This window comes from Mauremys reevesii, unplaced genomic scaffold, assembly GCF_016161935.1.
Source record: "Mauremys reevesii isolate NIE-2019 unplaced genomic scaffold, ASM1616193v1 Contig75, whole genome shotgun sequence".
Taxonomy (NCBI): Eukaryota; Metazoa; Chordata; order Testudines; family Geoemydidae; genus Mauremys; species Mauremys reevesii.
In genome coordinates, this window is record NW_024100890.1 from 244,105 (window position 1) to 257,048 (window position 12,944).

The 12,944-nt window shown below is 42.7% G+C and overlaps 1 protein-coding gene across 1 annotated transcript; it reads right to left on the bottom strand.

The window, feature by feature from the left end:
* Positions 1 to 433: 433 nt before the first annotated feature.
* On the bottom strand, positions 434 to 12,271 carry LOC120394714 (butyrophilin subfamily 1 member A1-like). Its single transcript, XM_039518917.1, has 10 exons — positions 12,109 to 12,271; positions 8,601 to 8,948; positions 7,196 to 7,477; positions 5,796 to 5,900; positions 5,026 to 5,046; positions 4,486 to 4,506; positions 1,950 to 1,970; positions 1,533 to 1,582; positions 1,404 to 1,424; positions 434 to 548 (listed from the first exon to the last, which is right to left on the bottom strand). Exons 1-10 carry the CDS (start codon positions 12,218 to 12,220, stop codon positions 531 to 533), a joined length of 999 nt encoding a protein of 332 aa, XP_039374851.1. The 5' UTR covers positions 12,221 to 12,271; the 3' UTR covers positions 434 to 530.
* Between the last annotated feature and the right edge of the window lie 673 nt (positions 12,272 to 12,944).

The following is a 12,944-nucleotide window of genomic DNA, read 5'->3' on the forward strand; positions in this document are numbered from 1 at the left end:
GTGTTTTCCAAAAACAATGCTGGGGTCCCTTTGCCTTGTAATACAAGTTTTCTTTTGTTACACCCAGACTCAGGGCAGATGAGTGAGACGTTTTGTCTCTTATCTTGTGTCTACACCAGCACTTTTGTCAGTAAAACTTTTGTCAATTAAGGTGTGAAAAAAGCACGTCCCTGACTGACATAAGTTTCACTGACAAAAGCACAGGCATGGACAGTGCTGTGTTGGCGGGAGACACTCTCCCAGTGACGTAACTACTGCCGCTCGTTTGGGGTGGTTTAATTATGCTGGTGGGAGGTCGGTACAGAGCGGCCACACGGGACACCCGATTGCAGGGCAGCTGCAGTGGTACAGCTGTGGCACTATAAGCCTTAAAGAAACCCAGGAGTTACATTTCCCCAGATTATTGGGTGGGGTCTCAAGTGTTTTCTGGTTTGTGTTGCTAAGAGGAACCCTTGACATTGAACCCAGCCCGTGTTGCTGCCGACTCCACCTGGCAGAAGGGTGAGAGATCGAGAGATCCAGAGAGAGTTTCAACACCACGGAAAAGGCTGCATTCGAGAAACAGAAACACTTACCAAGTTCTCTTTGAAGATCATCTAGGTAACATAGAATCAGAAACAAACACACACTAATTAAGTGCATCTCTTCTAGGATGGAATCAACCCCAGCCTCCCATCACGCATCCTTGCCTGTCCCTCACAAACCCATTGATCCAGGCTATGGGCAAGGAAACCACTGAGGTCTGGGGAGAAGAGTCTCTTTCCAACATAAGAACATAAAAACGGCCGTACTGGGTCAGACCAAAGGTCCATCTAGCCCAGTATCCTGTCTACCGACAGTGGCCAATGCCAGGTGCCCCAGAGGGAGTGAATCTAACACTTGACCCATGTCAGCTAACTAGGCTCACAAGACATGGGCTGGGGGCCTGTAAAATTGAGGTGTAGACGTTTGGGCTCATTTTGTGCCTACACTAAAGTATCAAAAAATAATTGATTATCTGCATGGACTTAGTTCTGAAAGTTTTGAATTCCTTAAGGAATTAGGGCCAGATTTTTAAAGGTATTTAGGTTCCTAACTCCCATTGATTTCAATGGGCATTTGGTGTCCAAATACCTTTAAAAAGCTGCCCTTAGAGCCCAATCTCAGTTCCTTGCAGATTACATGTTCCCATTCACTTTGTTGGGAGCGTTCGATGTGCACGGACTGTAATATTGGGCCCTAAAATTATCAATATTATTCTGTTAGTGTTGGATCCTACACGTATTGAAATCTAAGGCACAGCTCTAATTGATGGTAGTGGTGCAGCATCAGGGCATTCCTGTTTTTCTCATTTAAAAAATAAAACACGAGGAGACAAATTTGTACAAAGTTTTCCTTGTTGGAGAAAAGGGCACAACACTTACCGATTTCTGTATCACGTTTCCCTAAAAACAGAAATAAATATAAATTATTATTAGGAGCATTTTTCTCTTGGATATATGGCTGTCTGAGTTTTGTGGAAGTTGGACATTGTGTCTAGCTGTTCATATTACCTGAGCGGGGCGAGAGGGGAATTTATCAGGCTTAATTTCATCCCAATTTCCTTTTAACATAAAATGAAAAAATGAACAACTCTTCCTCAAATATAATTACACACAAGATTCATGTTGGACCAAATTATTTACTGGTCAGATGAGGCAAGAGGACATTTGAGGGCACAGAGTCCTCCTGGTCCCCCATGTCATGGTGTCTCCAGCACCATGTGGATTTCACCCTCAGAGAAGATACATTTCAAAGAACATTTTCTTTCTGATTCCCTCTTACCCACATACTGAATTGTCATCAATACATTATCACTGATATTTCATGTGATTTTCAAATTGATCTCTCTTTAACAATCATCATCATAAATAATAAAACAGCAAATAACTTAATGGAAAAGGTTCTGTGTGGAGAAAAATTGAACTTACTGATTTCTCCAAGATGTTTCCCTAAAGAAATGAAATAAAGCAAACAGATGTCAATACAAGTTATTTAAGAATATTTTCATTTAATGCAGTTTTAAAGGAGACAGTATTTTCATGATATGAATGCCTAGCCTCTAGATAACTAACATTTCATTCATGTTTTACTAGCCATGTGGCCACATTAGAGTTAAGTGTCCAACAGTAACGGACTATTCTCAAGGATTTACAAAAGCAGCAACACCAGGCCTCTGGGATGAAGAGCAACTGGCTTAATCAGAACCCAGGCAAGAGCAAACTGATTGAGAAGCAGGGACACATTTTGAAGAACTAGATGAGACTCCCCCCTTCATTCCATTGAATTTGTACAGACCCATTCACCAAAGTCGAGGTGCAAAGACTCAGGTCCTATGTGATCCATCACTAGGCCCAAGTGACGAAGGTAGCATCAGTGTCTAAACAGCTCAGCTCACTAGGAAACTCTTCATCTTCCGATGGGCAAGATTCTGGCCACAGTGATCCCTGCCTCTGGCACCGCCAGGCTGGGTTACTGTAGATCACTGAATCCACAACTGAGTGTGAAGGCTCCAGCTGGTACCTAATGCAGCTGCTGGCCTTCTCCAGGGCTTAGGCCACAGTGACACATCAGACCCATGTTCCAGTCCCTTCACTGGCTCTCAGTCCCCTTCTGAGGCCAGTTTAAGGCCTTGGTTTTAATCTGAAAATCAGCTAAAGAATCCAGACCCAGTGGAGGCTGTTTGTGAGCCGTCCAGGTAGGAGGCAGAGCATTGTATACAGCACCCAGGTTGCAGGGTGGGGGTGACACAGCCACCCTTACTCTGGATTGTACCGTGGGTATGTCACAGTGACACCCTAAATTAAAGCTCACTGGCTAAGCAGGGGATAAAGCTGCCAAAACCCATTTGACCTTCCTCTCCTCTCCCCCATGTTTAAAGCCGGAGCTGATTAGACCTCATGGAGAGTCTTTGTTTCAATTCAGTGATTGCGAGAGCTGAAACCACTGATGAGCAGGCCTAGGGGCCAGGTCATAGACCTAGTTTGGGGACAGGACTGCAGTGAACATGGAGACGCAGCAGCAGTCACGGCCTGCTGGAATCCCTGGGTAGGACGCGGAACCTCAGAACGCACCATTGCAGAAGTGGCAGTGAGGGGCCAGCAGCAGCCGTGAGAACAGCAGTGGAGCTGCGCGGTGGCAGAGGTAACAGCACCAGAAAAACCAGCAGAACCAGAGGCAGAGGCATCAGCCAGTGGTGGCAGAGACAGCAACGGCACTGCTCGATGTCCCTCACCCCTTTGCAGGGATGGGAGGCAGTGAGCAGCCAATGGCAAAGGTGCCGACTTTCCCTCTGGCCGGTGGGTACTAGACCCCCTGCTCCACCCCAGGCCCCACCCCCACTCCACCCCTTCCCCCACCTCATTCCACCCCCTTCCTGAAGTCCCCAACCACACCCTGCCTCTTCCCCACCTCCTCCCACAAGCGTGCTGCTTCCCCGCTCCTCCCCAGAGCATCCTGAGTGCTGTGAAACAGCTGTTTTGTGGCAGGTGGGAGGCACTGGGAGGGAGGGGGAAGAGTTGGTCAGCGAGACTGCAAGTGGGCAAGATGCACTGGGGGGAGAGGGGAGCTTGGCTGTGGGTGGGTGCAGAGCACCCACTAATTTTTCCCTGTGGGTGCTCTGGGGCTGTTGGCACCTATGGCCAGTGGTGACAATGATAGCAGCAGCAAAACAGTTCCACAGGTGGAGGCAGCAGTGGACCCTTGCTCAATGCCCCTTCCCCCTCCACACACACACCCTTCAGGGATGGAAGGTGAAGCCATATGAGGGCACCTCTGAACTCTGGGTCTTGGCTGATTAAGAACAACCAACTGTGAGTGGAAATAACTGAGGTCTGGGGAGAAGAGTCCCTTTCCAACCCCCAGGCAGGGCACAGAGCACCTGCAAAATCCCTTAGGATGTGGCTACATAGCAACTGAATACCCCTAATTGATGCATGTCAGCTAACTAGGCTCACAAGACATGGGCTGAGGGCCTGTAAACTTGGGGTATAGATGTTTGGACTCATTTTGTGTCTACACTAGAGTAAAGTATCAAAAAAATAATTGATTATTGCATGGACTTAGTTCTGAAAGTTTTGAATTCCTTAAGGAATTAGGGGCAGATTTTTAAAAGTACTTAGGTTTCTAAGTCCCATTGATTTCAATTGGCATTAGATGTCCAAATACCTTTGAAAAGCTGTCCTTAGAGCCCATTCCCGCTTCCTTGCATATTACATGTTCCCATTCACTTTGCTGGGAGCGTTTGGAGTGCAAGTCACATCACTAAAATTATCAACATTCTTTTCGTGCTGTGACTTGTGCATTTAGTGTTGGATCCTACACTTGTTGAAATCCAAGGCACAGCTCTAATTGATGGTAGTGGTGCAGCATCAGGGCATTCATGTTTTTCTCATTTTAGAAAATAAAATACAAGGAGACAAATTTGTACAAAGTTTTCCTTGTTGGAGGAAAGGGCACAACAATTACTGATTTCTGTATCACGTTTCCCTAAAAACAGAAATAAATCATAAATAATTATTAGGAGTATTTTTCTCTTGGATATACGGTTGTCTAAGTTTTGTGAAAGTTGAACACTGTGTATAACCTTTCATATTACCTGTTGGGGTGAAATTTATCAGGTTTAATCTCATCCCAATTTCCTTTTAACATTAAATGAAAAAATGAACAACTCCTCTTCAAATATAATTACACACAAGATCCATGTTGGACCAAATTATTTACTGGTCAGATGAGGCAAGAGGACATTTGAGGGCACAGAGTCCTCCTGGTCCCCCATGTCATGGTGCCTCCAGCACCATGTGGATTTCACTCTCAGAGAAGATACATTGCAAAGAACATTTTCTTTCTGATTTCCTCTTACCCACATACTGAATCATTATCAATACATTATCACTGATATTTCATGTAATTTTCAAATTGATCTCTCTTTAACAATCATCATCATAAATAATAAAACAGCAAACAACTTAACGGAAAAGGTTCTATGCGGAGAAAAACTGAACTTACTGATTTCTCCAAGATGTTTCCCTAAAGAAACGAAAAAAAGCAAACAGATGTAAATACAAGTTATTGAAGAATATTTTCAGTTAATGGGAGATTTAAAGGAGTGTTTTCATGATATGAACGCCTGGCCCCTAAATACCAAACATTTCATTCATGTTTTACTAACGTTGTGGCCACACGAGCTAAGTGTCCAACTGTAACTGACTATTTAAAATTCTGGAAGGATTTATAATTCTGAAATTTTTGAATTCCTTATGGAATTAGGGTCTGATTTTTCAAGACATTTAGGGGCCTAACTCCCACTGATTTCAGTGAAAGTTAGCTGACCATATACCTTTAAAAATCTAGCCATTAGAGCCCAATTCTGCTTCCTTGTATTATCTCTCACATTCCCATTTTCTTTACTTGGAGCTCTGGGGGTGCAGACTGGAAATTCTGGCCCTCAAATTATCAGCATTATTGTGTTAGCGATATGACTTGTCTATTCAATGCTTCATCCTATACTCACTGAAGTCAATGACAAAGTTCTAACTGATGTTAGTGATGCAGCATCTGGGCTTTCATGTTTTTCTGGTTAAAAAACTCCACCCCCAAAAAAATCATAAATAAACCAAGAAATACCCTTATGAGGAGACAAATCTGTACAAAAGTTTTACTTGTTGGAGGAAAGAGCACGACATTTACAGATTTGGCCTAGTGTAAAATTTTGTTTTTTCGTTTATTAGAAGAAAATTCATGTTCATTTCACTAAAATCTTCCCCTGTGACGTTTACCTTTTATTTTAGATAGATAAAGAGTGAGGCCAATGAAACCAAACAAAACCAGGAGAATCACACTCAGAGCCACCATCCATGGATTCACCCTTGGGAAAAAGAAATCTGAAAAATAAACCCCACAGGATTTACATTAGTTTGGAAACAGGGACAACACTATTTTTTTTCTCTATTTCATGTAACTATGTAAATAGTCCCCAGCAGGACATATGTGAGATAGGAGTGAAAACATGACCCCCTCTCTGCTACACAAAAGACCAAAACCTGATTTTAAAAATTACTCCAACCAACGCAGCTTTAGCTCTGATTAACCTGTGAATGAACAGGCCTGGTATGATTCAAGGTATTCAGAGCTTCACTGAGTTCAGGGGCAAATTCTCTGCTCACAAAACAGCACTGACTTCAGTAGAGTTATGGCAGTAAACAATTTGCTCCTCACTGTTCAGCAGCATTCAGAAATTGCAAGAGTATTTTAGTGAGTCACTAATATTTTCCCCAATTATTTCAATGAATTATAAAATTGCAATTAAGCCAAACATTAAGTGCTGAAAATTGATTCATCTTCTTTTTCTGTTCTTGTGTCTAAAGCATTTAAATCATCTAGCCAGGGTGGGCATTTCAAACATGCCTAAGGCCTTCTCCACACAGGATCTGTGCACTGGTTTAGTGAAATTGGTGTAACACTCATGCAGTCATTGTTACATTGATTCCACAGCTGACCATGTAACAGGACTGCCCCAATTTAACTAAACTGGTTGACAAAACTTTAAATTGTAAATCAGTTGAATAGTGTCCTTTATCCATTTAGTATAAATCAGTAAGGAACTGACTTAAGCTAAAAACATAGGACACTCTGAAACTGAAATAAGAGCATTCAAACTAGGGGTTTCATCAATAATTCCATAGATAGTGCAGCTTTTGTGTGTAAACAAAGGCAAAGTGAGTTATGAGCACAACTCCCATTGAATGTCAGCGGAAACAAGCCCACATAATTTGGTGACATTTCACTTATTGAAAAGGTAGCAAACAAACCATAGTGTAAAAATTGCTACAGTCACAAAATCACTGTGGTGAAGTTAAGTTTTTAGGAACAAACTCTTTCAAGGTTTGGTAAATATTTCTTCTCAAAATCATATTCTTTTTTTAAGAAAGATTTTCAGTAGTATCAGAGTTAAGATTAAATTTACATGAAACCCAAAACTCTGGTAACTCTGAATCTTCCAAATTAAGGCAATCAGATTGCCTGAGTTGAGACCTGTTAAGGTACCAGTTTCTAAACTTCTTTGTTTTTATGTAGGTTGTAAAAAATGCACAACAGATGCTTCAGTTCTTTGTTTCCTATGTTTTGTTTTGTTTCTGCTGAAGGTGATTTCTGTGTGTGGGTTTAGCTGGTAACTGACCTGCTATATAAATGGTTGATTCCTTTTCTTGATTGAGAACGGTGTTCCTGATCCAACAGGACAGGTTCTGGTTTGAATGTTCTTTTATAATAATAGAATTTTCTGTTTCAAACAGGCCACTATCCCCCAGGGATTTTGCTTCAGAGAGTGATGGTAATTCTTGCCCACTGGGATCTCTCCATAGCACCTTGGGCTCTGGGTACCACCCAGCCGATTGACAAACCACCCGGATCCCTCCATCCTGGTGGCTCTCCACAGAGATGAGAGGATTGGAGCCCAAAGCTAGAAGAAAATTACATAAATGTGTGACAAATCAATGGGGTAACTTAACAGCTAAAAGGATGAGTGAGAGATTGTGGATCCCTTACTCCCACTGGAGATCACTTGCTCATGTAGAAGAGATAAATGAACACTGGAATTTCTGAATTCCCAATACCCATGGACACAGGAAAAGATGTGAACAAATATTTAAAATAATTTCACTGAATAAGTGAGAGATATTGTCCTCTCCACCCAAGAGCAATGGAGCATTGAACAAATTTGGAAATCTGGCCACTTCATTTAAATACCTAGTGTGATATGAATTTTTCAGAAAGCCAGTTTTTAGTATATTGGATAGACATTTTGTTTGTTCTATTTTTAAACAAATAAATAAATCCAACTGGCTCCATGGTTCCTATGTCAAAGCAGCAGGGGACAAATGCTCGGCCTCATCCACTAACAGAAAATACATAACTTCTCCCCCGCCGCCGCCACCTTTATGTGGCCTCAGCCAATCAGAAAGCTACAACTGATTTTGACTGTACTCCACCTAACTACCAGTAGTGACCACCCACATCAGAAGGCCTATAAACCTGGCAGTCCCACCTTAGCCTCGCCTCAAAATGACTGCAGAGAAATTGGAAGACCACAGGCTCTCCACACTTGAAAGGCTACAGCAGCACAGCTTCACCGCTGTGGTGCTTCAGTGGAGACACTGCTTACACCAACAGAGGACTTCTCCTGGCGTCATGCATGGGGACTTAGGTCAGATTAGTTTTGTCAGTCATGGGGTGTGTATTTTTCACACCCCTGAGTGACATAGTTAAGCTGACCTACTTTTCTAGTATAAACCAGGCCCATATTTGTCTAGACGTCTTTCCCCTCCTTTCTCTCCCTCCTTTTGAAGTCAGCCAAAACATCTTTTGGGCAAGGAAAACTCTTGACCATTCTGAAAAGGTCTTTAATAAAACATTGGGAAAGTATTCAGCATATTTTCCAAAGTGTATGAATGAGGTAATGTGCTGAAATCTAGTCACACTGTGTTACTCTAAAATAATTCACAAGTTGCTAGTCACAGTTGTTGCAGTAGAAAAGAACAAAAACTGCAGTCCAGACTAAGATAATACAGACAAGAGCAGCTGACCTGCTATCTTCAGTTCCACTGGGGCTTCTTCATAAAAAGAACCATCTTGAACAAAACAGTTGTATTGTCCTTCATCTGAGCGTCTGATATTAAGAATCTGCAAGGAAACATTCCCATCCGTGATGCCAGCTTTCAAAAGCTCTGTCCTTCCACGATAGTCTGGCATCTGGTTCCCGTATTGATCCTTCCCATGCTGATACAGGTGCACAAATGAAAGGAAATCAGATCGGAACCATCTCACCTCCATGTTCTCAGCGCTCATCCTGGGGGACAGGTGACAGGGTAACACAGTGGCCTCACCCACAACAGCAGTGACAGGGTGACCAGGACCGGTCACATTGAACTGGGCTGTGAAATACACCAAAGCAAAAAGAGAAGCAGCTCGGAGGGTTCAATAGGTTCAAAGTTTCCAAAAATTCAGCCTGGGGCAGACACCTGGCAATCAAATTTCCAGCCTCAACATTGAAAATTTGGCACAATGACAAACAAGTGAAAGGGGGGGAGGGGAGAGTTGCATTAAAAAAGTGACAGGCCAACTCAGGTATAGGTGTCACTGATAACTCCCCTTATATTAATTTGACATGCCACAGAGCCATTTCAGTGTCCCGTGAACAGACAGAGTGACCTGAGTATATACACTGTATACCTGAGCTCTGTGATCTGTCCCAGCATTCACTATATTTCTGATGTGATTCTCAGCTTTGGTTTTAATATGAGAAGGGTGAAAAGATGAAATCCTGACTCCACTGAAGTCAGAGATCACCTAGAATTTCACCCTAATGTTTTGGGACCCAGCTTCTTTGGAGACCACCACCTCTCACCTCGTATGAGGACAATTTTCATTGAGATCAGCTGAGGTTCTCGAGTTTTCCTCCTTTGCCCCCCTCCACCTGTTTTTAGTGAGACGAGGTCACTGCCAGGACATTTTCAGTACAGGGTCTTCAACCCTGGGACTCACTTGCCTTGGCCTCACTGACCCCAAATCACTTCAGCTTTAGGCCAGGTTTTCTTGGTGTTTGAGAAAGGACTGGGCCATAGAGGATGCAAGCATGTGAAATAGGATGCTCAGCACGACCAGAGGTGTGTAGAGCAGCCCACAGTGGAAATGCCAACATCAGGGAAGACTGCAAAAAGAAGAGAAGATTCTCCCAAAACTGGTGGTTTACACCATAGTTAGATTCACCAACCAGTCACAAACTGTGCTCCTGATCCCCCACACTGGTTATCTAGAAAAAAAAATCACACAGCCCCCTTTACTGCATTCCAGTCTCTGTCTCCCAATCAGTGAATAGGTTCAGTACAGTGAGAAGTTACTTAAATCTCTATTCACGTTATAAAAAATGTTATTTTAATTCCCCAAAGGACCAGACACATTACCAGAATACCAGTTTGAATCTTACCCAAAATACCATGCTGCCAGCCAATCCTTTAGTATCTAAATCTAAACGTTTTATTAGAAAAGAAAAGGAATGAAAAAGAAGAGAGTTGCTAAATGGTCAAAGCAGTCAGATACTTTCATATATATACACACACATATATACATACAGAAAGAGAGAGACACTTCAGAATCGATATATCAGGTTCTTAGCAGCACTGGTGAGTTTGCTAGCTTGCAAAGTCCCTCTGGAACACATCCGAAGCTTGGATGGGTCTATCAGTCCTTTGTTCAAAGCTTCAGTTTGTACGGAAGTTACTCCAGAGGTGAGAAGCAGGATTGTAGACAAAATGGAGAAGATGCAGCTGCCTTTTTATATCCTTTGCCATGTCGCATGGACATCAATGTCCCAAACACAAACTCACAGCACATGGGCATGAAAAGGTACTTCGAGTCCCCTGTTCATCGGCATGACCTGATAGGCGCCAACTCTGTGGGTGATCCGGGGCTGGGGCACCCACAGAGAAAAATTAGTGGGTGCTCTGCACCCACTGGCAGCCAAACTCCCCGTCCCACAACACCTCCTCCTCCGCCTACCTCCCAGCACTTGCTGCTGCCACACAGCCATAGCAAGCTCTCGGAGGGAGGGGGGAGGAGTGGGAAAGTGGCATGCTCAGGGGAGGAGGCAGGGAAGAGGCCGGTCCGGGGTCGGGATTTGGGGAAGGTGTCAGAATGGGAGCGGGGCAAGGACAGGGATGGGGCAGAGGGAGGAATCAAGCACTCACTGGCACCAGTAGAAGTTGGCACCTATGCATGTCCCTATATGTCCTGAAAAACAACAAGGAGTCCAGTGGCACCTTAAAGACTAAGATTTATTTTGGGCGTAAGCTTCTCCCAAATAAATATGTTAGTCTTTAAAGTGCCACCAGACTCCTCGTTGTTTTTGTGGATACAGACTAACACGGCTACCCCCAGATACTTGTCTACATCCTGCTGACTCATAGTCTCAGGATTCTCTCAAAGGTTCATTCTACAGCAGGCTGGATAGTGCTAATGCTGGTCTGTCGGGGGTGTCACAGCACAAGTTTGAGACACAAATATACCACACACATTTATATCTCACCATACAAAGATGATACAGACCTATAAACAAGCTTATCATATTTAGCAAACCAAGCCTTTTCCACTGATACCTTACAATAGAATCATAGAACTGGAAGGGACCTCGTGAGGTCATCAAGTCCAGCTCCCTGCACTCATGGCAGGACCAGCACCATCTAGACCACCCCTGACAGGTGATTTTTAATAGCAGGTTAGACAGTCTCCAATGATGGAGATTCCACAACCTCCCTAGGCAATTTATTTCAGTGTCTAACTACGCTGACAGTTGGGAAGTTTTTCCTAACGTCCAACCTAAATCTCTCTTGCTGCAGTTTAAGCCCACTGCTTCTTGTCCGATCATCAGAGGTTAAGGAGAATAATTTTTCTCCGTCCTCCTTATAACAAACTTTTAGGTATTTGAAAACTTATGTCCCCTCTCAGTCTTCTCTTTTCCAGACTAAACAAATCCAGTTCTTTCAATCTTCCCTCATAGGTCATGTTTTCCAGACCCCTAATCATCCTTGTTGCTCTTCTCTGGACTCTCTCCAATTTGTCCACATCTTTCCTGAAATGTGGCACCCAGAACTGGGCACAAGACTCCATTTGAGGCCTAATCAGCACACGGTAGAGCGGCATAATTACTTCTGATGGCATATCTTGGATAAGATTTATTGTGATTTTGTAATATCGGTATCAATGCCATTATAAATGGTAACCCATATTCCATACAGCCTCACACTCAGATACTATGCTGATATAAGTACCTAGATGGATAGAGAAATTGAGTTGCCTAATATGCAGCTGATGGAGAATTACTCCTCCAGAAGAGTTGGGGAGGAAGTGGAGACTTATTTACTGATATTGAGCCAATCTGAAATTTGCTGTAGGGTGGGTTTGGGTTTTTTTTTTGGTTGGTTGGTTTGGGTTTTTTTTTTTTTCAGTTTTGTACAAAGGAGTGGAATAGGCATGAATTATAAATCACTACAATGAAACAAATCATACAAGCAGCAGAAGGACCAGTGGGATTCCTACCTGATTCCAACTTGTGAATGTGATAAATAATGAAGAAAATGATCAAATTAGGCATAGAGGTGCTCACTGCAGAGCTAGGACAGAATGAAAGCAGCTTCATCTTCACTTGCATCCGAAGAAGTGGGTATTCACCCACGAAAGCTCATGCTGCAAAAATGTCTGTTAGTCTATAAGGTGCCACAGGATTCTTTGCTGCTTTTACAGAACCAGACTAACACGGCAACCCCTTCTGATACTTCATCTTCACTGTAACTTGATCTGGACAACAGGATAGGGAAGAGAAAAATACTTTACTAAAACATGTTTTGCATTCAAATCTGATTTGTTAGAAAAAGGAACTATTATCTGTAGTTAGTGAATTGAACTGATTGTTTCTTGTCACCGTGTCCTTCAAGATTTTAGAGCTGGTAGATCTCATCCTCTCACACTTTGTTCTTAATGACAGGTTCAAAGTGGAAAACAAACTTTCCTGATTTTTCAACTCCCAACTGGTTTCTCAATTTTGAATGGACGAGTCATTGAATTGAGCTAGTTGGGTACATTAAAATGAATAAAATATTTTCTCTGTACCTGCAGAACAGGCTATTGCTGTCAAAAGCTGGGTGAGCCCTTCAACAAATTCTGCTTCCAGGTGCTTAGCCAGTGACTGCCACCACTTCACTGATCTGATTTTCTTTAAAACTTTTGAAGCAAACATATACTGCTTGAATGTTATAAATATATGCCTTAGCACCAGTTGTCATAATTTTAATCCGAAAGATAAACCAGTATTTAATTTAAATTAAAAAAATCCAAGTGAAAGAAAAGCCTCTGATTTAATTTTTTAAATCATTTTT